Below are 24,127 nucleotides of genomic sequence, written 5' to 3'. Positions count from 1 at the left end.
TTGCGACTGCTATTGGCTTTTGAGCTTTAAAATAGTTTCGTTATATACGGCAATATTCGGAATTATCTAGTAGTTCTCTGGCATACAATTGAAATGTAATAAGAGATTTTCTAATAGCTAATTCAAATGGTTGAATCGAATGATAAGGTGAATGTCAGATAAGTGAGATAGAATGATAGATAAGACTGGCATACTAAATGTGCACTTATCTTGTGTAACAGACGAGGTATAAAAGCGGAACCCCAACGATGAAAAACCAAAGTATCAATCACCTCGCTATTCGGTCAGTATCATGTCCCAGGAAGGCAACAAAAGCACACCAGTGGTGCCCGCTTGGCTCACCCGCGATTATGTGGAGCAAAAGCTGCGATCCTACTGCAAAAATGACACTCTTCTCCTAAAAAAATTGGACCTTAAGCCGTCACTCGGCAACGCGGAGAACTACTCCAGCGTGATAACGCGCATCCATGTCGAGTACACCACGGATAAATCAAAGGACAAGCAATCCACCAGATTCCTGGTGAAGGAGAGTTTCGCCGACGCAGGTCCTGCGGCGCAGGTTCTCCTGAGTTACGGCGTGTACGACAGGGAACTGGAGATGTATGAGCGCATTCTGCCCCAGATGGCGGATGTGGTGCGGAATGAGCTGGCGGATTCCCGGAAACTCTTTGCAGGCACTGTTTACGTGGATCGGCAACGGGACTCAATCATCTTCGAGGATATGTCGCTGGAGAAATACAGGGTGGCCGATCGCCTCAAGAAACTGGATCTGGAGCACACGCATCTGGTGCTCGAAAAGCTGGCCAATTTCCATGCAGCCGGAGCAGCCTTGGCTGAGCGACAGCCGGGAATCTTTGCGAAGAATTTCGATCGCGGATTCTTTAATCAGCATACTCGCGGCTACGAGCCCATCATGAAGAATCTACTGATGGCTTTGTCCCGTTCCCTGCAGCTGGAGCCGGAACTGTGTCACCTTTACCAGGCGAAGATCGATCGACTGGTGGACAACGTAATGGAGTACGGAGAACGATCGACCTCCATTGTTCCCGGCGACTTTGTGACCCTGGCTCACGGTGATCTTTGGACCACGAATATAATGTTCCAATACGACGACGGAGGTCATCCAATCAATGCCATCTTTATCGACTTTCAGTTCAGTACCTGGAATTCCCCGGCCATCGATTTGCAGTACTTCTTTTCCACTGCATTGCAATCCGATATTCGACTGAAGAAGCAGCCAGAACTGGTCCAGTTCTACTATTACAAACTAAAGGATGCCTTGAAGAAGGTCAAGTATTCCGGAAATGTGCCGAGCCTATTCGTCTTTCATCAGCAGTTCAGGAACAGAGCCTTCTATGGTGGGTATTCTACTTCCAAAAGCCTGTTTAAGGAACTTTAATTTCATTTATATTATCATTCAGCTGCCTTCGCATCCCTGATCTTCGAGCCAACGATGACGTACACGGGCAAGGAAGAGGCGTCCATGGATCAGATAATATCTCTTTCGGAGAAGGGAATGCGCTTCAAGGATGACGCATTTCAGGCGGAGGAAATCAGGAAGAAGATGCGTCTCACTTTGCCTTTCCTAGATCATTTGGGTTTACTAGACGTGATGTAAAGTTAAAAAAAGGGAAAAATATAGCTTTAATATTATTGTCTTAAATAAGTTTACAAGCAAAATAAATATGTAACATGTGTTACATTATCACCAGAAAAGTCGATTACTTACCACTACTATTACTAACTTTTATTAATTGTATATGTATAATTAATAGGTGCTAATAGTAGGTATTTGTAGGGGTGTAAAAACGATGAAAACAGCACAAATTCCGTTTTAAATAGTTTTCTAACTGTTTTTGTAGATATTGACTTTGAAATTAGCTGCAGTCGATAAGGGGGAATTCTCGGAAAAAATATAAAGGCAAACAACAATATTAATTCACTTCTCTTTTACGATATTTGATAACGGATAATACAAAATCCCAAGTTGCATTTCCCTTTCTTAGCACATATAAGTATAACCAAAAGCATTATTAATTTTTCGAAAAAATCAAGTATGTATACCTATTTGTTGCGTTTGGGTTACCAGGAACATTTAATACATCTAGAATAGCTAATCAAAAGTGCATTGCAAAAAACGTGAGCATTCGACTAGACTCGAAATCGTTCAAGTGTTGTTTGACCATGACGCACTTAGTTGCCACGAGATACTTGCACTATACTTATCATATACACTACAGATTGCTATAAAAGTGGCCGGAAACCGTCCGCAAAGTCGCAGAAGCGAAAGCCCTGAGTTACGGATAGGATCATGTCCGAGAAACCGACCCATAAAGTTCATCCAGCGCCAGTTTGGCTCACCACGGAATATGTGCAGGATAAGTTGCGCACATACTACAAGGATAACACCCTGAAGCTGGAGAAGTTGCACACAAAGCCAGCCGTCGCCAATGGAGGAAACTACGGCAGCGTGATGACCCGCATCAATGTGGAGTACACGACCAAGGCATCAAAAGGCAAACAGGACACCACGTTCTTGGTCAAGACCACATTCGCTGACCGGGATCCAGCCGGCGATGTGCTCATTCACTATGGTGTCTACACTCGTGAGATGGACATATACGAGCACATCCTGCCCCAACTGTCGGATATGGTGAGGAAGGAGCTCAAGGACCCCAGGAAGCTCTTTGCGGCCACCATGAATGTGGACCGCGAGCGGGACTCGATTATCTTCGAGGACATGTCGCTGGATCAGTACAAGGTGGCCTGCCGCCGAAAGAAGCTGGATCTGGAGCACACCCACCTGGTGCTGGAGAAACTGGCCCTCTTTCATGCAGCTTCATCGGTTCTCGCCGAGCGGCAGCCGGGAATCTTCGCCGAGAACTATGATCGTGGCTTCTTCAACAAGCACACCCGGGCATATGGACCGATCATGACCAATCTTCTCGAGGCTCTGTCCCGCTCCCTTACCTCGGATGAGCAGTTGGGCCCGCGGTACAAGGCCAAGATCGATAGGCTGGTCGAACGTTTGATGGACTATGGCGAAAGATCGACGACAAATAATCCCGGCGACTTTTTGACACTGGCCCATGGAGATCTTTGGACCACCAACTTTATGTTCCAGTACGATGCAAAGGATCATCCCACCAATGCGATATTCATCGACTTTCAGTTCAGCGTGTGGAACTCGCCGGCCATCGATCTGCACTACTTCTTCTCCACGTCGTTGCAGGATGATCTTCGCTTGGAACATCAAACGGAGTTGGTTCAGTTCTATTACTATAGACTGGTGGAGGCACTGAGGAAGTTTAAGTTTGCTGGTCGGATACCCAGTTTGTTCGACTTCCAACTGCAGTTCCGCTCAAGAGGTTTCTATGGTGGGTTCAGTTCTTTAATTTTGATCAAAATTGTTTTAAATTGTGTGATTTACAGCCATCTTTTGCTCCCTGATTTTTGAGCCAGTCATGCAGTACGAGGGCAAGGAGGATGCTTCTATTGAGCAGGCTCTGTCCAGCTCCGAAAGTGGAATGCGATTCAAGAACTCCGTTTATGAACCGGAAAACATAAAAAAGAAACTGAGCGTCACACTCCCTTTTCTGGATCAGTTTGGTTTGCTGGATGAGATGTGATGAGAATCACATTTCGACAACATGTAAATAGTTAAAAAAAACAAATTATTAAGTTCTAGTACGTATTGGCCCAACTACGTCGTTGCTTATAATTTCCTGGTAAAACACTTATCAACACTCTTAATTGCAGTTGATGTATTTCATTCGGCCATAACTGACCTTTTTATATGAAACACAGTGTTCATGACTGATAATAACGCTTTCGACTTGATTTTCACAAGATAGTGCTAAACTCTTGATAAACAAAAGGTGCAAACAATAGTAAAATCTTAGCAGATAACAATTACAAGCCCTTGAATCGTGGTGAAATAGGAACAAGTACGATACGGCACACGATAAACACAGATGTTTCAGCAAATAAAAGAACCTAGAATAGGTACACAATAATAATACACTGTGTACTTTGGCTAAAAGTTATAAAAGGAAGATGGCGCCTCATTTATAACTCATACGCACCGTTGCCCTGATTATCTGCTGCCTTTAAACGTCCTATTTAATATAGTTTTATGAAAGCAACAATTTACAGAAGATCCATTGTGTGTACTAATAGTCATTATGGAAGTTAAAAATGAACTTCTAATCATAACATTTTGTTTTCAAAATTAAAATTGTATTTATTTATATTTGATATCAAAGAGGAAATGATGGACTCCATTCAGTCGAGTACATCTAGTAGACCGCTTCGCTCGAAGCGTGGCAGCTCGCGTTTGAGATTGTCCTGCAATCTCTTATTGGTGTACAATACCTTCCGGAAGTTGCGTCCTCGTTCGTCATCCTTCATCAAAGCATTGAAGTCGGCATCGGCGTTTTGGTCGTTGGTCAATATGGCCTGGCAGACCAGAGCGACTGTGACAGCTATTCAACACGATACAAATAAATATTAATAACAATATTAATGTGCACTTGAAACTCATCCCAGATGGGTCCTGTACTCACCAAAGAATCGGCCCCTTTCGAGCTGCAGGACGAACTGCCTCAGAGTGGGAATGTAGCCACCAAAGTTGAGATCCTTGAGCGTTTCCACGAGCACCGTGTGATAATACTGAAACAGGGCGTCCTGCTGCTCGTACCGAATGGTGGTCTGCACCGAGGTATTGATGAAGTAGTGCAGATCCACCGCCGGCGAGGACCAGCTGCAGAACTGGAAGTCGATTAGGACCATGTCCAGGGGCTGCTTATTCTCGTCGTAGCGCAACATCACATTGTTCACCCAATAGTCGCCGTGCACCAATGTGTTGAAATCTCCCGGCTGGGGATCGTAAACCCGCGTGGAGTACTCCATCACTCGCTCTTGCAGCTTCTTCAGTTTGGTGGCATAGCGCTCACCCAATTCGGGGCACTGGCTGGCAAAGTCCGCGGCCACGCCCACCATGTTCACAAAGAAGGGCGCAAAGGCCTGGGTGTGACGATTGAAGATGCCGTGATCGAACTTGGTCAGCAATCCGGGCTGACGTTCGTTCAGCACAGCAGCGGCAGCATGCATCTTCGCCAGCTTCCGGAGTCCCAAGTGGGTGTGCTCCAGATCGAAACCGATCAGACGATCGGCCAGGACATGTTTGGTCACCGCAAGATCCTCAAAGATGATGGCCTCGTGCTCGTAGTCCACATGCAGCGTCTTGGCGAATATCTTCTCCGGCTGGCGAGTCATCTCGATGAGGGCACTCAACTGGGGCAGGATCTTCTCGTACATTCGCATTTCCGTGGTGGTGACCTGGTACTGCGAGAATATTCCCGCGGCAAAGGCATCGTTCTCATAGGTGGTCTTCACAATATAGTATTCAGTCTCGGGAGTTTTTGCGCCACTTTTCAGATACAAAATCCGTACGCGTGTCATCACACTGGCATAGTTGTCGCCCTTGGCAGTGGCGGGTTTAATCAACAAATCGGTGATCTTCAGTCCCGGATCGCTCTTCAGATCCCTGAGCAGGCGCTCCAAGTAGGCTTCATCTAGCCACTCTGGCGCCGGATGAAATTCGGTAGCATCTTCCTTGCCCTGCTCCACCATGATGATGTTCAACTTGTGTACTGGACCGCTTGCACCAGTCGGAGGCCCCATTTATAGGCAGCCGGAAGAGGCAATCTCGCCGACAATAGATCCCACATTATGGTAGCCGTAAAGCAAGCCGGCTCAGACAATTACGTAGCAGCTGCCCGTAGATTCCGTAGTTTCGGATTCGTACACCAGTGACTCGCGAGTATCTAAAGCTGACTAGATAGGCCGCAGAGCTCGGAGCGCGACACTTGACAGGGTGAGATAACAGCCGCCAGATCTCGGGATTCGGTGCACGCTTCTATATATGATGTAAGTGTGCCCGCCGTAATTCATGGCGAATGTCGCTGACGTGGCGTCTAAAGATCGCAGATCGCTCTCGTTCTCACGTAATCTGCTTCACAGCCCATAAATCCATCTGCCCATTCATATAGTTGAGCTATTTACGGACTCACAATAGCTTTTTTTATTTCCTGGTAGTGCACTTTCTACGTTTGTATAATACTCAGTCGGCATCTATGAATTTCACAAGGATTTTCACATCAGAATAGCCCAGAAGGAAATTAGTTAAACAAGCTTTCAAGTGCAAAGATAATGGGTGGACGAGATAAGGATTACCCTGCATACTTTCAGGTGTAGCCTACAACAATCTTAAATAAACTTTTATATATATATGGGTTCTTCCTTTATCTACTACAGTCTGTTTATTTTCATCTGTTCGAGGATTTACGAGCTGTTTATTTTCTAGAGGAGCTCTGAATGTTGTATTGCCTACTTTTGGGCGAATACCTTTCCTGAATGGTTTCTGTGACATATCCCACACATTGAGAATCTTTTCATGTTCAAATTATGTATCCAACGATGCATATACACTTTTATTTTCTTTTTTTTTTAAACTGCAAAATTTTATTAATTCAAGTGTTATATTGTGAGCAAACAAATAAAATGGTTGTTTTGTAGTAAAACATAAAAATTGTAAATTCGATTTTTTTTTGATATTTGCTTTTGATTTTGTGATCGCACCGCACACATTAATATCTTTCATGTTTTTAACTAAAAATAGTTAAAACGCAGTTAGGCGTACAAGTGTTAATCTTATCTCAGAGCATTAAAAATAGCGTATACGACATGTTGGCCAGTTTATGTTTTCTTCAAAAATGTCTCAACAGCATTACACTAGTTACTCGGCCATTAGAAAGTCAAACATCCCAAAAACTATAGACAAAAATGTAATTTAAAATGAGAAAGTTTATTATAATTAAACCTAAAACACATAAAACGTGGAAACCCAATAAAACATATCCCTTTAACCCTTTAACAAGTCTGATTAACCTCCAGCAGTCCCTTTCTATCGAAGAAGGGAACCAGCGAATGTAAATTTTGTTGCACTGTAGGATTGTTATATAATCGGTTCTTAAACCGAGTGCCACGCTCATCGTCGTTCATCAAGGCATTGAAACAGGCATCCGTGGGATCTTGGCTGATCATAACTGGCTGCACCACTACCGTAGAATGCAAAGCTGTAAAGAATATATAATTATTAAAAAACAATTCAATTTTCTGATTAAGTATGCCACCTACCGAAGAATCTCTTTTGCTCCACCTGCAACTTGAATTGCTGCAAACTGGGAATCGGATTTTGACGGTAGTTGAGCTTCCGTAACGAGTCAGTGAATATCTTGTGGTAGAACTGGAACAGCCCATTCTGCTGATCTCTGCGAAGTGGCTCCTTCAAAGAAGTATTGAACAGGTGATGGAGATCGATGCAGGGGGAGCCCCAAAAGGAGTACTGGAAGTCAATGAGCAGCACATCTACGGGTCGTCCCGTAGTCGGATCGTACTTGAACATCACATTGTTGGTCCACACATCGCCATGGGCCAGGACATTAACCTGACCCGGCGTGGGTGCGAAGCACTCCCTGCCGATGTCCATGTAGTGCGGGGCCAAGGCAAACAGCTTCTCTCCGTAGTGGGCCAACGTGGGCACCTTGCTCATCCAGCGGGCGGCGGCCAGAAGACCACCCACAAAGTAGCCACTATACGCGTTTGTATAGCGATTAAAGAAGCCGCGATCGTAGCTTTCTAGACACCCATTTTCCCTCTCGTTTAACACCGCTGTGGCGGCATGGAATTTGGCCAACTTCCGGAGAATGAGGTGGGTGTGCTCCTCGTTGAGGCGACGCACTCGATCGGCCATTACATAACCTGCCACGGAAAGATCTTCGAAGATGATGGCCATACGCTCGCGATCCACATAGATGGCGGTGGGAAATAGTCTTTCGGTATCTCCGATTTCATTAAGCAGCTCCCTGCACTTGGGCAGCACATCCTGGTAGATGGTCATCTCGCGGTTGTAGATATCATACGGAGCCATCAGCTCCTGGGTCAACTCGTCATCATCGATTTCCGTCTTCACAATCAGGTTCTGCAGATTTTTCTCCTTGTTCGCCAGTGTGAATTCCACTCGAGCGCGGGTCAGAACACCGCCGTAGTTTTCACCGGGTCCCAAAGCGGGATTAATCTGCAGCTTAGTTATGGTTAGTCCTAGATCCTTGTAGTGGGAGCGAAGTGCATGCTCGATATAGTCGTGGGTCAGCCATTCCGGTGCCGCTGCCATCTTGTTAATTTGCTTCTAGTTTTCCGACTGAACCGTGATGACCAACCGTAGACTGCCTGCTTTTATACAACCTCCAAGTGACGCACACTAGTCACAGTGCACTTAACTTTTGCCTTGTATGTGATCTTTTGCTGCACTTGGAGAAATACTTCTGTCTAAAGTAATAATAACCAAGTCCTTAGCACGTTTTAATCCTGAATGTGTCATTTAGATGTCAACACTTAGCACTTTCTTTACTTGATTTAATAGTGATCTATTTTTCCTTAACATATTTTATTTAATTTCTTCTAGTGTATTGGGCTCCTATCTGCGTTTTTTTCACATCTTATTTCATCTGACTTTTGGTTAACGCTCTGGACTTTTATGAGCAAACAAACTTGATGTTTGGCCTGGGATTAGCTCCGTTTGGCAACAGGTCTCAAATATGTGTATCGTGTGCCAAGAATCGTGCAATTGCTCAACACTGCGCCTGGCGCAGATATAGTATCTTTTGGATTTATGTGCGGGGAACAGACGCGCACCGTTCGCATCGTTAAGATACTCGAAATCCCAGGAAAGTTCCCACTTCGCTTGAGGCTAGAGGCTTGAGGCATCCAAATTGTAGGATTAAGGCTCATCTTTTTATTCCGTTTTAATTTTTGCGCTCGACTTATCACGCGTCGACCCATTCATCATCATAATTTAGCCATCGACGACATTCATTGACTTATGTAAGCCGTTTTTAAAGGGGCAATTTACACACGTTCCACTTGAGACTGACTTTTTATCGCAGAGCTTACGAATTACATTGTGTGTTCAACTACTGAGACATCTTACTTACATGTTTGCCTAGACTGCCTTAGTAACTATTTAAATATTTATTCAAAAGTATTCGTCAAATTGTTACATTTTTACAGAATATTTTAGTACAAGTCTGATCACTGTATCAGAAGTGATCAAATAGTAAAAAGCATGTTTTAAAATAAATATTAAAGCATTCGTAGATGTATGTTTAAAGCTACTACTTGGACTCACTTTAGCAATAAACGAGTTTTTTAAGGAAGCTATAAACCATTGAGAAATAGTTTAAAAACTCATTTGTATTTACCTAGACAAAGTAAACTGGGCTTATCAGTATAAGACCTACAAAGTTTACCAAGCCTAATTATGATAATCAGAATAAAAATGTTTAATAAGGTTGTGGGAAATGCATATATAAACGTATTATACAGACAAAATGGAACATACTTTATTTTCATTTTCAATTTGTATTTTAATAAAGGTCCAAAAAAACTAAAAATTATTAGATAACAAAAGTGATTTGATATCGTATAGTATTTAATATTATTTAAGCAGAAAGGAAATCCAAACACTTGGTAACCTAAGCCCTGAGTCTAATGAACTTTTCAAAAAAGATAATGAGTTCATTCTGTCATTTAAAATAAGTACTTTTTGGCGTATATCCCTAGGATTTCTCGCAGCGTTTGACGTTAGCATTCGAACAAATCACTCGCTTTTGGAATGATATGGCTGTGAATCGTTTAGCATTTGCGAGCCAGCTTAATTACTAAAAAAGCACATACGAGTACTGTTGCATCCCTAAACTCACACCAGGTGCCATAAAGATTAACTGGCTTGCCTTTGGCAAACTCAAACAATTCACAATTAGGCGGTAGCCATGGCGCGAGAGGTGAATCTGGGTATTCAGATTGCCGGACTGGAGGCAATAAAAAGTGTAATCTGTACGCCCGTAGGCACACACGTTCACAGCCTCAAAATCTGTGATTTTATGGTTATATTAATCACAGTTGTGACGGAGGGCCCTCGGATATATACGGTTTCATATCTAGGAGCTGTGGGAACAGTTGACGGCGTCCAAAATTTTCGCCATAAAAGCGACGGTGCTCTCAGTTTTAGGCACAATCTCATTCACAAGTCCTACAGTAAAAGATCACTTTCAATATGTCGGTTTCGGATCTGATTAGTGCCCTTGATGCCATTCCCAGGCTCAGCGTTTCCGAGACTCCTGTGCAGGAACAAAGTTCGGTTTTCCTGGATGCTCCTGAATGGTTAACGGAGAGCTATTTGCAGGATGCCCTGCGCAAATACTACAAGGATCAACGCCTCAGGATCAATTGGGTCCAGGTGAATCCTGCCCTGGGCAAGGGTGAAAACTACGGTGGCGTCCTCACCCGTGTGAAGGCACAGTTCACCAGGAGCGATGGTAGCTCCCAACTGGGTCACTACATTGTAAAGTCCACCTTTGAGGGCAATGAGTTTGCCCAGAATGCCATGGAGCCCTACGACATATTCAACCGCGAGATGGTTATCTACGAGCAGGTCTTGCCCAAGCAGAAGGCACTCCTCCGGGAGATCGGTGATGCGGAGCAGATCTTTGCAGAAACCATGGCGGTGGATGTAGACAACTCGGCGCTGATTTTTGAGGATCTCAATGCACGTGGCTTTGTGATGCCGGATCGCTTGGTTGGATTGGATCAAAAGTTAGCTCGAATTGTGCTCCGCAAGCTGGCCAAGATGCATGCCACTTCGGCGGTGCTGAACGAACGCGAGAATCACATCCTGGAGAGCTACGATCGCGGGTTCTTCAATCGTTACACCGACAACTATGAACCGGCATTTGTGGGCATGTTCCAGGCGGCCACTCGCCGTGTGGCTCAGTGGCCAGGATATGAGAAGTACGCGGAGAAGATGGAGGCCCTGGTGCCCATCTACATGGAACTGGGCAAAAAAATCTTCGACATTAGTCCCGGACACATCAATGTGCTGGCCCATGGAGATCTTTGGACCAATAATGTGCTGGTTAAGTACGACGAGCAGACCGGGGAGCCAGTTGACGTGGTTATCATTGATTTCCAATACACGGCCTGGGGATCGCCGGCCCTGGATCTCTTCTACTTCCTGAATACCTCTCTGGAGTTCGATCTTCACCAGAACCAACAGGAGCAGCTGATTGCATACTATTTCGGCTATTTCGTGGACACATTGAGAAAACTGCAGTACCAATCTACAATTCCAAGTTTGCATCAGTTCCACCAGCAATTGCACCAGAAGAAATTCTACGGTAAGTGAAGATGAAACCATTCATAAACTGTAGAAGCTAACTGGCCAATTCCTCTCCTGATTTCCAGCTGCCCACACATCCATTTCAGTGTTTCCAATCCAGCGAAATGTGGAGACTGCTGATGCCGATTTTAATGCCCTAATGGAAACCAACCAGCGGGCCATAAATTTCAAGGATGCCTGCTATAGGAATCCGATTGCCCAGAGGGTTCTGCACGAACTTTTGCCTACTTTTGAGGCAGAGGGTCTACTTGATATCGATCAATGAGAATGCTTCACTTTTCACCTGTGTTATGTAGTATTAACTAGACAAATTGTATGCAAAGAAAATAGAAGAATTATATATTAGGTTAAGATATTTTAGTCACAATTATAAAGTACAATCTATATACCACTTATAATAAAAATAAACTTATATCAATATCTACGCTTTTGTTTACCTTTCGTTACTTCATTGGAAAGCGTTCTAATCAGCAATAACTATAATAATCAAAAAGATTCATTAAGTGTATATATTGCTTCCAGAACTTTGATTTAGTTTAATTTTTGTTAGCCAGTATCTAGTGACATGTAGAAAAGAAGTTGCGATCTCTAATGTTTGATGTCGGATAGATACACTCGCTTATAAAAGAAAACTAATTATAACTTTTTATATTGATGCGTTATTAATAGATCAGCCCCACCTTGTATAGGAAGTTACGTCTGATTATTGAACAGTGGGTGGTGTTGTATACGTAAAGCTTGGCCAAAGCCATTTGAAAGCTCATGCATTTTGCTTAAAATGCGACAAGTCCGTGATCGGGTTTTCCATAATAGACTACAACGCCACTCAGACCAGTCGTGGTGCACTTATCTAGTAGATTGTAGAACAACAACAATAACAAGCAAAATGACCGACAAGTTAGATGCGGAACAATTCAACGACGACGAACTGGAGGCACCGGCTTGGCTGAATCCTCTATTCATAGAGAAAATTCTGAGCGCGTACGAAGATGCCCCGGAACTGAAAGTGATCGATCTAAAGATCACACCTGCAAGTGCCCAAGGAGATCACTACGCCAGCGTCATGTTTCGTACTACTGCTGAGTACACCACTTCGAAGGGAAAGTTCTCCAAGCCGCTGATCATCAAGACGATGCCCGAGCAGGAAGGACACAAGAAGGACATGCTCAGCGAATCGCATCTGTTCGAAACCGAGATCGGGATGTACTGCCAGGTTCTTCCGGAATTCGAAAAGATTCTCCAAGAAGCAGGTGATCACACCAAACTGTTTGTGCCCTGCATTTACCACAGCCTGGAGCCGCGTAAGGTGATGATATTCGAGGACCTGGTGCCGCAGGGCTACTATGTCATTCGAGATCGTCCAGTTACTCAGGAGGAACTCAAAACCACATTCACCAAATTGGCCAAATGGCATGCAGTTAGCATGAAATTTATTAGGGAGGTGAGTTTAACTCAATATTTATGAGAGTTTCATATTCCTAACCACTTTTTTACCCACCAGCAACCTGACTTTCTCAAGGAGTTTAAGTATGGCCTATTCGACATGCCCACCATACATAATGACCCCTTTATAACGACTGGCATGCAGAGTTTCATCGAAATGCTGGACAGATTACCAGAGCTGCGAAAGTATAAGACTCATTTCGAAAAGATAAAGGATAATTACTTGGAACGACTGCAGGCTGAGATGCGAGAATACCATGAAAATCGGAGGAGTGATGCCTACTACGTCCTGTGTCACGGTGACTTCCATCTTCGCAATATGATGTTCAAGAACAACAAGGAGACGGGTGCCCACGAGGATACCATGCTGGTGGACTTCCAGATTAGCAACCTATGTTCAATCACAATTGATCTAACATATTCCATCTATATGCTGATGGAGCCGGAACAACGCAGGGAAATGGGAAAGGACTTGATTAATTACTATTTTGCAGAATTGGTAGCCACTCTCAAGAAAATTGGATACAAAGGTGAAATGCCCACCCAAGCGAAACTCTGGGAGCAGATGCATCGGAACAAGTATTATGGTAAGTTAGGCACTCATCCAAAAATGAATTGTGAAAAGTTTGAACATTATAATAATGTGTTCCTTAATTTGCTTTTAGATTTCTTCTTGTTGAGCACTTTTCTGCCCTTGATTTTGGCCATCAAATCGAATAGTTTCAAAATGAAGGACCTCATCCAGGATCCGGAAATCCGCCCAAAAACCTACTTTCTGGATACATACGTAAAAGATGTTTCCAAACTATTGCCCAAATTCGAGCAACTGGGCTACTTTAAGGGTCTATAGCTTTGATTTATATAAACCCATTTTGTTATTGTTTTATACATATTTAAGTATATGTTGATGTTTTTTAAAAAAGCTAAAATTGTTAATATTGTTACTAAAATATATTGTTACTAAATAATATTGTTACTAAAACAGGAAACGGAAATGATATTCCAGCAAGGACATAACAACTTTGTTTACTACCTCAACTTTTGTTTGGCCCACCTAGTTGAAAGCCTACAAACTGTTCTGGAAAGTTCAATAGATAAGATTAAGATGTTTGACAAGCAATTGAATATTGTGAAAATATACCTTAATAACGATTTCGCTAACTACTTCAAAAGCTCAATAAAAGCTTCTCAGGTTTTGTTTAAAATGATCGTCGCTTGGCAAGTTTATTTTACTAATAGTTGGGAGAGCTCACTGAACGGTTGTACCACAGCTCGAACAAAACCTATAGAATCAATAAAATGGAGAGCCAAAATATTGAATTTAATGCCGACGAACTTCAGGCGCCAGCTTGGCTAAATGCTCAGTTTATCGGTGGAATTCTGAGCCAGTATGAGCAAATACCGGATCTGAAAGTAACCGATCTAAAGGTATCACCAGCGACTGCCCAGGGAGATCACTATGCCAGCGTTATGTTCCGCACCAAAGTGGAGTACACAACTCCGAAGGGAAAGTTCTCCAAGCCGCTGATCATCAAAACAATGCCGGAGCAGGAAGGACATAAGAAGGACATGCTGTCCGAATCGCATTTATTCGCAACGGAAATCGGCATGTACTGCCATGCCCTTCCAGAATTCGAAAGGATTCTCCGAGAGGCGGGAGATAATACCAAACTGTTTGTGCCCTGCATTTATCACAGCCTGAAGCCGCGGCAAGTGATGATCTTCGAGGATCTGGTTCCACAAGGATACACCGTCATTCGCGATAGTCCTCCCTCACTGGGCGATCTGAAATTGGCCTTTGACAAGCTGGCCAAGTGGCATGCGGTCAGCATGAAAGTCATCAATGAGGTAAGCTTCATTGCTTATAGAATATATCCGGAATATCCTTTTAACAACCTATTTTCCATTAGCAACCAAATTTCCTGAGGGAATTCAAGTATGGCTTGTTCGAAATGCCCACTATCGATACTGATCCCTTTGTAACAACTGGCATGGCAAGCTTTATTGAAATGCTGGACAAAATTCCGGAGCTAAGGAAGTATAAACCTCACTTCGAAAAGATAAAAGATACCTATCTCGAACGCCTGAAAGTTGAGATGCATGAATATCTCAAGTATCGGCGAAACGATCGGTACTACGTACTGTGTCACGGTGACTTCCATCTTCGCAATATGATGTTTAGGCACAACAAGGAGTTGGGAGCCTTCGATGACGTGATGCTGGTGGACTTCCAGTTCAGCAATCTGTGTCCCATCACAGTGGACTTGACCTACTCCATCTATATGCTGATGGAGCCGGAGCAGCGCTGGGAAATGGGAAAGGACCTGATAAACGATTATTTTTCGGTTTTGGTCGCCACTCTCAGGAAAATTGGTTACAAGGGGGAAATGCCTACCCAAAGCGGTTTGTGGGAGCAGATACAGAACAACAAGTATTATGGTAAGAGGGTCAAGTCAGAATTCAAAGCTGTAGCAGTAACACCATATTATACTAATTCATTTCAGATTTCTTTTTAATAAGCACATTTCTTCCTCTGATGGTGGGCGTGAAATCAAACGATATCAAAATGCATGAAGCAATCCAAGACCCAAATGCCCGACAAAAGTCCTACTTCCTAGACGCCTATGTTAAAGATGTCTCTAAGCTTTTGCCCAAATTCGAAAAATTAGGATACTTTAATGATCTATAACTTAATAAACTAGCATAAGTTCTAAGTTTGATTTATGTAATAGCAATACCAATAAATCAGCACTACAAATTAATATGTAAAGTTCATATATTATAGTACTATCGATGCTTAACTAAGAATTGATTCTGATGTTTGCACACAACTCATCACTATCTGTTATTATATTTTTAAGTACCGATTGTAAAATGTTCTTAAGTGGCAATTAACGGTAAGTTTTTGCCACAACTTACGCAATTTTGATATAAATAATAAGTTTATTATTGTTTGGCTTTCATATGCAAGCACGTATTGTTTGTGTATAATTGTTAAAAATTTTGCCTAACATCATGACTTGACGTTATTGTGCATAGGTTTTGTTAGAAGCTTTCTAACTTGTTAAGCTTTAGATATTTTCAAGAAAAGACTGTCATGATTACGCAGATATAGCTTTCGTTTATTAACTTGTCTCTTGTAATAAAAATATATTTGTCAAACAAAGCTTTGGCGATTTGATATCTGTAATCAGGATGGAATGAAATGAGCCCGTTGCATTAACGTTCGCCAAAACTCAATCGATCAGTAGTCAGTCGAGTAAAAGCTTGCAATATTGCTGGAAAAATGACGGAAAACGTAGATTCATCGCAATTTAATGCGGATGAGCTGGATCCACCAGCTTGGCTAAATGCGGAGTTTATCGAAGGCGCTCTAAGAGCATATGAAAAGCATCCAGAATTGCATGTAACCGATCTGAAAATAAGTCCAGCAACTTTCCAGGGTGATCATTATGCCAGCATCATGTTCCGAGCTGTTTGCCAGTACTCCACCGTCAAGGGGAAGTTCAGCAAGTCACTGATTGTTAAAACAATGCCGGAGCAGGAAGGTCACAAAAAGGATATGCTCTCACAGTCGCCCATCTTCAAAACGGAGATCCTCATGTACAGCAAAGCACTGCCGGAGTTCGAGAGAATTCTCCGGGAGGCAGGAGATGCGACCAAGCTCTATGCGCCTTGCATATATCACAGCTTGGAGCCGCGGCAGGTGATGATCTTCGAGGATCTGGTGCCACAGGGATACTCGGTCATCCGAGATCGCCTTGCCACCAAAGAGGAACTGAAGAAAGCCTTCTTCAAGTTGGCTAAATGGCATGCGGTCAGCATGAAGGTCTTAAATGAGGTAACTTAAGGGTGCACTTACGAAATAAATACTAACTAAGTGCGCTGTTGTCTCTTTAAGCAACCTGACTTCCTTAAGGAACTCAAGCATGGTATGTGGGGCATGACCACCTTCTTGAACGATCCCATTGTGACCACTGGAATAACCTGCTTCTTGAAAATGCTGGACAAGGTGCCGGAACTCACGAAGTATAAGCCGTATTTCGAAATAATAAGGAACAACTACATGCAGCAGATGGGCAAAGTTATGGAAGAATACCGCACTGATCCGCAGCCAAATAGATATTATGTGCTGTGTCACGGTGATTTTCATGTCCGCAACATGATGTTTAAAAATAACAAGGAAACAGGTGACTTCGAGGACGTAATGCTGGTGGATTTCCAGATCAGTAATACTTGCCCCATTACCATTGACCTAATCTACTCCATCTTCATGCTAATGGATTCGGAGGAGCGTTGGGATCTCGGAAAGGAATATATCGATTATTATTTCTCTGTGCTGGCGGAGACTCTGAGAAAAGTGGGTTTCAAGGGTGTCATGCCCACTTTGAAGGGGATCTGGGAGCATATCCATGGCCATAAGGATTACGGTAAGGGACTAAAATGTAACAACTCCTGCTGACTTTTAAACTTATACTTCGGTACTTCGTTAAGCGTTTTTCATGATGACCAGCATGATGCCGATGATGGCCGCCATGAAAGCGAATGCTTTTAAGCTGATATATGTATTGCTGGATCCGGAAACGAAACAAAAGACTTATTTTCTGGATGAATACCTCAGGGATGTCAAGAAGCTGCTGCCTAAGTTCGAAGAACTGGGGTATTTTGAAAATCTTTAATCCGATTGTTTTAAATTTAAAAAAATGTAAAAACCAAGTGAATAAATAATATAACTTTACATTTAGCTAAATAAATACACTCCTTATTATCAGACAGCCACAGAAACTTTTCATATAAGCTTAAAGTTTAAACATTTATGGGCATATCATCATTTATAAGCAATACCTGTTCTTGGTTGAAGAAAGCTTTTCAGAATGGAAGATTTATTTGGGAACCCGGCAAAAAAACAAAATAATTCGAAAAACGGGGATACTAAAAATATATTTAATTTCGATTCTATACAATTTTTGTAACCTTGAAATGCTATCTGATTTGTAAGTGACTATTGAATAAGCGGTATGTATCCTGTAAAAGCGATTTCAATGCTCATTGATAAGATAGCAGATCAATAGAGGTATTTCACACAAAATCGAAAAGTTTCGTGTAAAAAGCTACAAACCGCTTTCGAAAGCTCATTTACCCAACCTTTATAATGAGTGGCAACTTAGGGGGGTTTACTACAACCAGATCGTAAAGTATTCCGAATAGTCGTCGATTGCGAGACCGCGAACTTAAAATGCCCGATAGCCTAGATACAGAACAGTTCAATGCCGATGAGTTGGAGGCTCCGGCATGGCTGAATGCCCAGTTTATTGCCGACGTTCTGAGGACCAGCGAAAAGTGTCCGGAACTGGAGGTAACCGATCTCAAAATCACACCCGCGAGTGCCCAAGGAGATCACTATGCCAGCATCATGTTCCGTACTACCGCTGAGTACACCACTTCGAAGGGAAAGTTCTCCAAGCCGCTGATCATCAAGACGATGCCGGAGCAGGAAGGACACAAAAAGGATTTGCTCAGCGGTTCACACTTATTTGACACCGAGGTTAGATCCTACACCACAGCGCTGCCCGAGTTTGAGAGAATCCTTCGGGAGGCAGGGGACGATACCAAGCTATTTGTGCCCTGCATCTACCACAGTGTGGAGCCGAGGCAGGTGATGATATTCGAGGATTTGGTGCCGCAGGGATACTCCGTCATCCGCAAGCGTCCAATCACCCAGACCGAATTAGAAACAGTTTATGCCAAACTGGCCAAATGGCACGCTGTTAGCATGAAGCTCTTGAATGAGCAGCCGGATCTCTTGAAGGACTTCAAATATGGCATGATGGAAATGCCAACTGTTTTGAATGATCCAATGGTTACTACTGGAATGGACAATTTCTTGAAAATGCTGGACCAGATACCTGAACTTACAAAGTACAAGCCACACTTTGAGAAAATAAAAGGGGACCTCATAGAGCGCATGGGTAACGTGATGCTGGAGCATCGAAGGAACATTAAACCCGATGGATACTATGTGATGTGTCACGGCGATTTCCATCTGCGGAATATGATGTTCAAGAATGATAGGGAGGTCATGTTCATTGATTTCCAAGCCTGTAACCTGTGTCCCATTACAGTCGACTTGAAATATTCGTTGTACATGCTCATGGAGCCGGAGCAGCGATGGGATCTCGGAAAGGATATTATTAACTATTACTTCTCGGTTCTGGAGGACACCTTAAAGAAAGTGGGCTACAAGGGCGTGATGCCCACCAATGATGGTCTATGGAAGCAAATTTACCGACACAAGTTTTATGGTAAGTGCCTATCGTAATTATGAGCTTGTTACAATAAGTCCAGCTTTTTTAATATTTTTACAGACTTTTTCCTTCTAACCACATTCCTGCCACTTTTTGCGGCCATTAAGGCGAATGAGTTTAAAGTAAACGAAATACTTCAAGATCCGGAAGTCAGACAAAAATCCTACCTTAGTGAAATTTATGTTCGAGATGTCAAAAAGCTGTTGCCCAAATACGAAGAAGTTGGATACTTTATCGATCTCTGAATTTTTTCATATAGTTATAATAAATTGATATTCCTGATGCCTTTATAAACATGCGTACCATTCCAATTTAGAATTCCTTTTTTTAAAATCAACATATTTGTCTTTAATTTGGGTGTAAAAATACTCATGGAATATTTGTCTGGAAAGCTTACTCTACATGTGTGGAAGCCCGAATACTTTTGATCGAATGTAACGTAATCTTTGTTCTCCTTGTGCATATTATTCATCCAGGAATCCTGAGAGCTCGAACTCCTTAATAGTTCGCTGTAGGAAAGCGCGGTACTTGGGGTTTTCGACATTTTCCCTGCGGAAACGATCACCGCTCTCAGTGCGCGAGTTCAGATCCTCGAGGTTCTCGAAACCAGCTCCCTCCCGGAAGATCAGGGGAGTCAGGCAAGTGGCGCCAATGACACCTGAAAAAAACCATAGTATAGTATAAAAAAATCATAGTACTTATATAAGGGATATAAATGCGCATACCCATAAGACTGGTCTTGATCAACTCGATGTGGATTTCCTTAAGAGTGGGAATGTGTCCCTTGAAGTTGAGCTTCTCCAGCGTCTGCTGCAGCACTCTCTGGTATTCCCGCACTATATACTTAAAGTGAACCTTACGTACATTCTCGTTCAAGGATCCGTAGAGGAAGTAATTGAGATCAATGGTTGGGGATCCCACATAGGCCAACTGAAAGTCCAACTGGTAAACAAAGAGATAAATTACAGTGGTGTTCAAATAGATTCAATGATATGAATAACTTACCGTGACCACATCATCTGGCTCCTTGGTCTCGTTGTTGATGTGGAACAAGAGATTGTTGATCCACAGATCGGTGAGATTGAAGACGCGGAAGTCCTTGCCAGAGCTCTCGAACATGGACAGCGCTCTCTGCAGGACATTCTCGGCCAGCTTGAACATCTTCTCGGTGATCTCCTCGTAGCCCTTCCAGTGAGCCACTTCCTCGGCCACGCAGCGAATGTTGACGGGGAAGAAGGTGAGGAAGTCACGACGGTCGGGATTCCGGGAGATGGGCGCCTCGTCGAAGAATTCCAGCACCTCGGGGCTCTCCTGGGCGATGAGGGCGCTGCAGGCGTGCAGCTTGGCGACCTTCTCGATGGTGGGCAATACATAGTCCAGATTTAGCAGGCGACCGCGCTCGAAGTTCTCGAAGCCGGACAACTGCATGTCCTCCAGAATCAGGAATGGCTCCGGCGCTTCCGTGGTGTAGTAACAGGTGGGTGCAATTTTCGTTTGATCTCCAATCGTTTGGAGCAGGGCCTGAACACGTGGAAGCACCTCCTTGTATGCCAAAATCTCGCGCTTGAAGAGCTTACTCCTCTGGGCCACAGCACCCGTTTGTCCCTTGGGATGATCCTTCACAATCACCGAAAACTTGCTCTTTGGTGCAATGCCCCGCTGTAGATTGAAGCTGGCCCGATGCATTTCGCTGGCAAATCCCACCGCCTGGTCGCCCACTTGGGCGCTCTTCACCAGCAACTCGGTGACCGCCAGCTGCTCCTCCTTGAAGTGCTCCTTCAGCACATCCTGCAGGAATTCGGCGGTTAGCCATTCCGGAGCCTGGTAGTTCTTGCTGCCGGTTCCCATTGTAGTTTTTTCTTTTTTTTTTCTTTCCAAGTCACCTGACCGCACCGAATAGAAAACAGAGAGCTGAGCAGCAACTTGCGCTGGGGGCTATCGAATCAAGAATGTGGGGCGAAACATGTGACGGCTGGGAGAAAGATAGAGCTTCTGCAAAGCTCTCTCTGTTGTCAGCTTTGCGCTGGCTTATCAGCTGATTTATGTATACATAATACTAAGTACATATATGTACATTTGTATATGCATGTGGAATCCATGGCACTGAAACCGGTTTATAGAGAAATGTGGAACTTATGGCTGATAACAACAAAGCGAAAATCATTTCTGTCAATAGCCCTAAGTGGGGAAAAGAGATATAATTATATTTAACGTTTATGTTAGTGATGTTTTACTTGTTTTTGCTATGTATGTGGAATAAATAAAACGTGATCTGAATACAGGCACCTGTTGTGATAAGCATGAGTTGGCTCTTATCCAAGGTGTTCATTCTATAGGTTTTACAGCAACAAATTTTCTAGAACGCTTCAACTTGGTTAGGTATTTATTTTTAGATTTTTACGTGTTGAAGACATACATGCTTTATTCTCTTAATAGTTTTGATAGTTAAAATCATCTTTAGTTGTATTCTAAAGGAAGTAACAGTCTAAACGAGATTGAATAAGTAATGAAAATATAAATTAATCTCATTGCTTAATAACTTTTTTAGTTTTTAATAAAAGTTTATAGACTTATTTTCGATTTTACTAGTTACTGACTTAAACAGCTTCAAAAGTCTAGGATACCGCGTCTATACAAAAAAGGGAATATGCTGAGGGCAGAGCGAACGTAGAGTGGATTTGTGTAGACCTTGGACCGGAAGCGATCTCCCTCCTCCCCCGGCTGCGTGAGCTTCACCAAGCTGGCTTCCGTATCCGGTGGCAGCAGAATGAACACCAGGTGCGTGAAGGTGGTAAAGTAACCTGAAGAGGAAGTTTTTCATAATTTAAGGATATAAATAAGCTAAGGTCTTACCCCAAAATCCGTACTTGATCATGCTCATATGCATCTCCCTCAACATCGGCACTCGTTCGCCGTATTTGAGGATCTTTAGGCATCGCACCAGATGTGTGTGGTATATCCTGATGAAGTAGTCAAAATTCTGTATTCGTATACTATGCCTGGCCGAACATATGATAAGTTCCCAGAGATCCTGAGCCGGACTACCCCACTTGCACAGTTGAAAGTCCACGAAACGCACCTGGTTGATATCACCAGATTGAGTATAGCTTAGCATTATGTTGCTGGACCAAAAATCACCGTGATTTAGCACTTTAAACTCCTGCGGATTGTTGCTGAAGCAGCGGGCGTAGGACTGCACAAATTGATCGGCCGAGGGCTTTGAATACATCATCAAATCGTTGTTATTGAATATAAACATGAGCTATGCGATTGTTCTACTTACAATGCGACTCACATACTGCTCGTGATCGGCCAGACCCCAACTGGCCATCGCAGTTTTGTAGCTCTGGAGTCTCGCCTGATACGACTTGGATTTCTGGTAGTTGGCGGGTAGGTATATCCTCTGAAAATCATCGGGAAATGGTCCTTTACGCTGTCGCCAAACGGCACCAGCTGCATGGAATTCCGCCAATTTTTCCAGCACTCGTTGCATGTGGGGCATGTCGAAGCCCTTGAGGCGATTGATATTTCGATACTTTTTCGTTTGCAAGTCCTCCTGGACCAGGCAGATCCTTCCCTTGATGTCCTCCGCATGGTGACACTTTGGTGCAAACTTCACACTCAGTCCAGCCTCCTCGTAGAGCTGTTCCAAGTTGGGTATAATCGTCTCGTACATCATCTTCTCCTTGGGAAATATGTTGAGGGTATTCACGAATCCACCATTTCCCTGGGCGTCGTCCAGCATGGTCTTTACTATGTACGACTTTTGCTGTGAGAATCCATCTATGGAGTGATTAAATATGTGTTATATTGAAATATTATACAAAATAATATACAGTAAAGCAAGTTGATTTGAATCGAATAGTAATTAATTTCTATATTTACTTATAGGGTGGCAGCGTTTGTTTACGACTTTTGTAACAAGGCAACAGTGCGTATGCGTGATTATTTTACGATCGTATAGCTAAATTCAAGTTTTTATATGGAGAAATTTGACTAACCTTTCAACTCGATGTCGATGACAATGCGCATCAGCAGCGAGGTGTAGGTTTCCCCGGGCGGTGTGGCCGGGATGATGGATAGGTTGAGGATGCGACGGAACTCGCGAAACTCGCGCTTGAGGAGCCGCTTGAAGTAGGTCTCATTGATCCAGGCCGGAATGCGGACATCGCTGGAGGCGCTGAACTTATTGCTGTTATCGGGCATGGCACTGGGATTCCGCCGGAGTGAGCTCACTCTGCGGTGAACGGTTCGAAGCGGATTGGCTGCGAATTGGCTGCGAATTGGCGTTGTGCCCGGTACGAAGTGTGCGGCGCAACTGTTTTGCGTCGCCTTTCCTTATCGAGAGTGTTTTTCTTATTTCAGAAGCGCGATGTTATTTTTATTTCACTCGAGGTGGGTGAGTTGAGGTGCGCACTTATCAACGCCCCAAAAGCAATGCCAACTGCCCGTCTAACTGGTTCGTCCGCAGTGCGAACACTGAGCATCCGTGCGCCGGTCATGTTGGCCCAAAGTCTCACTCTCCACCGGGAGACGGAGGCAGTGGGTGATAATTGCCAGAGCTTTGGCATTCTCCCAGCGGTGGGGCAGTGGTGCACTGGGCGCCGGGCTTATCAGCGCTAGCAGCGTGGTGATGGGAATACCTGATAACCTGACATACGTAGCTGCACCCATGGGTACGTATCTAGTGCTGAACATGTATTTAAATGTGAACTCAAACCATTTTGGAATCCAGGGAGCAGTAAGAGTACAAAATGTATATTTTGAAAAAATTATACGATTTGACTTGGTGAAAAAAGCTGTTGCTTGAACTGGAAATAAATAATCATTAACATTTTCTGGCGTTACCTTGAGAACTTAGTAAATATCTATCTCTTCAAGGCATGATTATTTTACTAGACTATCGCTTAATAGCTTTTATCAGCTTTCTGATGTAGATACGGTGAGTACGTGATAAGTAGACAACAATTTTGTGTTATCTCAAGAGTAAAATATTCACATATACATACTTACGCGTGTATTTAAACAAATAATGCAACGCGTTAATTGCTGGTAGATAATATTTTATTTTTAGGAAATA

General features: G+C 43.3%; 11 protein-coding genes and 1 long non-coding RNA gene across 13 annotated transcripts; 8 read left to right on the top strand and 4 right to left on the bottom strand.

Moving 5' to 3' along the window:
- The first annotated feature begins 254 nt into the window (after positions 1-254).
- On the top strand, positions 255-1,716 carry LOC6538547. The gene is made up of 2 exons (XM_002099033.3): positions 255-1,358; positions 1,422-1,716. Exons 1-2 carry the CDS (start codon positions 293-295, stop codon positions 1,616-1,618), a joined length of 1,263 nt encoding a protein of 420 aa, XP_002099069.2. The 5' UTR covers positions 255-292; the 3' UTR covers positions 1,619-1,716.
- A 559-nt stretch (positions 1,717-2,275) lies between these two features.
- Positions 2,276-4,019, top strand: LOC6538544. The gene is made up of 2 exons (XM_002099030.4): positions 2,276-3,377; positions 3,433-4,019. Exons 1-2 carry the CDS (start codon positions 2,312-2,314, stop codon positions 3,627-3,629), a joined length of 1,263 nt encoding a protein of 420 aa, XP_002099066.2. The 5' UTR covers positions 2,276-2,311; the 3' UTR covers positions 3,630-4,019.
- Positions 4,020-4,217: 198 nt separating this feature from the next.
- On the bottom strand, positions 4,218-5,738 carry LOC6538546. The gene is made up of 2 exons (XM_002099032.4): positions 4,566-5,738; positions 4,218-4,484 (listed from the first exon to the last, which is right to left on the bottom strand). Exons 1-2 carry the CDS (start codon positions 5,683-5,685, stop codon positions 4,285-4,287), a joined length of 1,320 nt encoding a protein of 439 aa, XP_002099068.1. The 5' UTR covers positions 5,686-5,738; the 3' UTR covers positions 4,218-4,284.
- A 96-nt stretch (positions 5,739-5,834) lies between these two features.
- Positions 5,835-7,140, top strand: LOC120321710. The gene is made up of 2 exons (XR_005561410.2): positions 5,835-6,252; positions 6,319-7,140. It is a non-coding gene; the product is annotated as an uncharacterized LOC120321710 (long non-coding RNA).
- LOC6538545 lies at positions 6,850-8,284 on the bottom strand. Its single transcript, XM_002099031.3, has 2 exons — positions 7,201-8,284; positions 6,850-7,139 (listed from the first exon to the last, which is right to left on the bottom strand). Exons 1-2 carry the CDS (start codon positions 8,234-8,236, stop codon positions 6,934-6,936), a joined length of 1,242 nt encoding a protein of 413 aa, XP_002099067.1. The 5' UTR covers positions 8,237-8,284; the 3' UTR covers positions 6,850-6,933.
- Positions 8,285-10,131: 1,847 nt separating this feature from the next.
- LOC26535729 lies at positions 10,132-11,719 on the top strand. The gene is made up of 2 exons (XM_015193423.3): positions 10,132-11,297; positions 11,365-11,719. The coding sequence occupies exons 1-2, from the start codon at positions 10,178-10,180 to the stop codon at positions 11,562-11,564; spliced, it is 1,320 nt and encodes a 439-aa protein (XP_015048909.1). The 5' UTR covers positions 10,132-10,177; the 3' UTR covers positions 11,565-11,719.
- A 376-nt stretch (positions 11,720-12,095) lies between these two features.
- On the top strand, positions 12,096-13,950 carry LOC6538543. Its single transcript, XM_002099029.4, has 3 exons — positions 12,096-12,740; positions 12,801-13,329; positions 13,408-13,950. The coding sequence occupies exons 1-3, from the start codon at positions 12,186-12,188 to the stop codon at positions 13,590-13,592; spliced, it is 1,269 nt and encodes a 422-aa protein (XP_002099065.1). The 5' UTR covers positions 12,096-12,185; the 3' UTR covers positions 13,593-13,950.
- An 18-nt stretch (positions 13,951-13,968) lies between these two features.
- Positions 13,969-15,504, top strand: LOC6538542. Its single transcript, XM_002099028.3, has 3 exons — positions 13,969-14,590; positions 14,653-15,181; positions 15,247-15,504. Exons 1-3 carry the CDS (start codon positions 14,042-14,044, stop codon positions 15,429-15,431), a joined length of 1,263 nt encoding a protein of 420 aa, XP_002099064.1. The 5' UTR covers positions 13,969-14,041; the 3' UTR covers positions 15,432-15,504.
- A 474-nt stretch (positions 15,505-15,978) lies between these two features.
- Positions 15,979-17,515, top strand: LOC6538541. Its single transcript, XM_002099027.4, has 3 exons — positions 15,979-16,583; positions 16,644-17,172; positions 17,237-17,515. The coding sequence occupies exons 1-3, from the start codon at positions 16,029-16,031 to the stop codon at positions 17,419-17,421; spliced, it is 1,269 nt and encodes a 422-aa protein (XP_002099063.1). The 5' UTR covers positions 15,979-16,028; the 3' UTR covers positions 17,422-17,515.
- Positions 17,516-17,915: 400 nt separating this feature from the next.
- LOC6538540 lies at positions 17,916-19,384 on the top strand. Its single transcript, XM_002099026.4, has 2 exons — positions 17,916-19,044; positions 19,108-19,384. The coding sequence occupies exons 1-2, from the start codon at positions 17,979-17,981 to the stop codon at positions 19,290-19,292; spliced, it is 1,251 nt and encodes a 416-aa protein (XP_002099062.1). The 5' UTR covers positions 17,916-17,978; the 3' UTR covers positions 19,293-19,384.
- LOC6538539 lies at positions 19,370-20,997 on the bottom strand. Its single transcript, XM_002099025.3, has 3 exons — positions 20,053-20,997; positions 19,773-19,989; positions 19,370-19,705 (listed from the first exon to the last, which is right to left on the bottom strand). The coding sequence occupies exons 1-3, from the start codon at positions 20,893-20,895 to the stop codon at positions 19,512-19,514; spliced, it is 1,254 nt and encodes a 417-aa protein (XP_002099061.1). The 5' UTR covers positions 20,896-20,997; the 3' UTR covers positions 19,370-19,511.
- A 402-nt stretch (positions 20,998-21,399) lies between these two features.
- LOC6538538 lies at positions 21,400-23,505 on the bottom strand. 2 transcript variants are annotated; one of them, XM_002099024.3, is made up of 4 exons: positions 23,049-23,501; positions 22,331-22,830; positions 21,901-22,264; positions 21,400-21,848 (listed from the first exon to the last, which is right to left on the bottom strand). In XM_002099024.3, the coding sequence occupies exons 1-4, from the start codon at positions 23,251-23,253 to the stop codon at positions 21,655-21,657; spliced, it is 1,263 nt and encodes a 420-aa protein (XP_002099060.2). In that variant the 5' UTR covers positions 23,254-23,501; the 3' UTR covers positions 21,400-21,654. The 2 variants fall into 2 exon arrangements, with proteins under 2 accessions (XP_002099060.2, XP_015048908.1); XM_015193422.2 differs by lacking the exon at positions 21,400-21,848 and having other exon boundaries at positions 21,942-22,126; positions 22,186-22,264; positions 23,049-23,505.
- Between the last annotated feature and the right edge of the window lie 622 nt (positions 23,506-24,127).

This window comes from Drosophila yakuba, chromosome 3R (assembly GCF_016746365.2).
Source record: "Drosophila yakuba strain Tai18E2 chromosome 3R, Prin_Dyak_Tai18E2_2.1, whole genome shotgun sequence".
Lineage (NCBI taxonomy): Eukaryota > Metazoa > Arthropoda > Insecta > Diptera > Drosophilidae > Drosophila > Drosophila yakuba.
The sequence above is the reverse complement of the archived record's forward strand: the minus strand, read 5'-3'. Positions and strand labels throughout refer to the sequence as shown.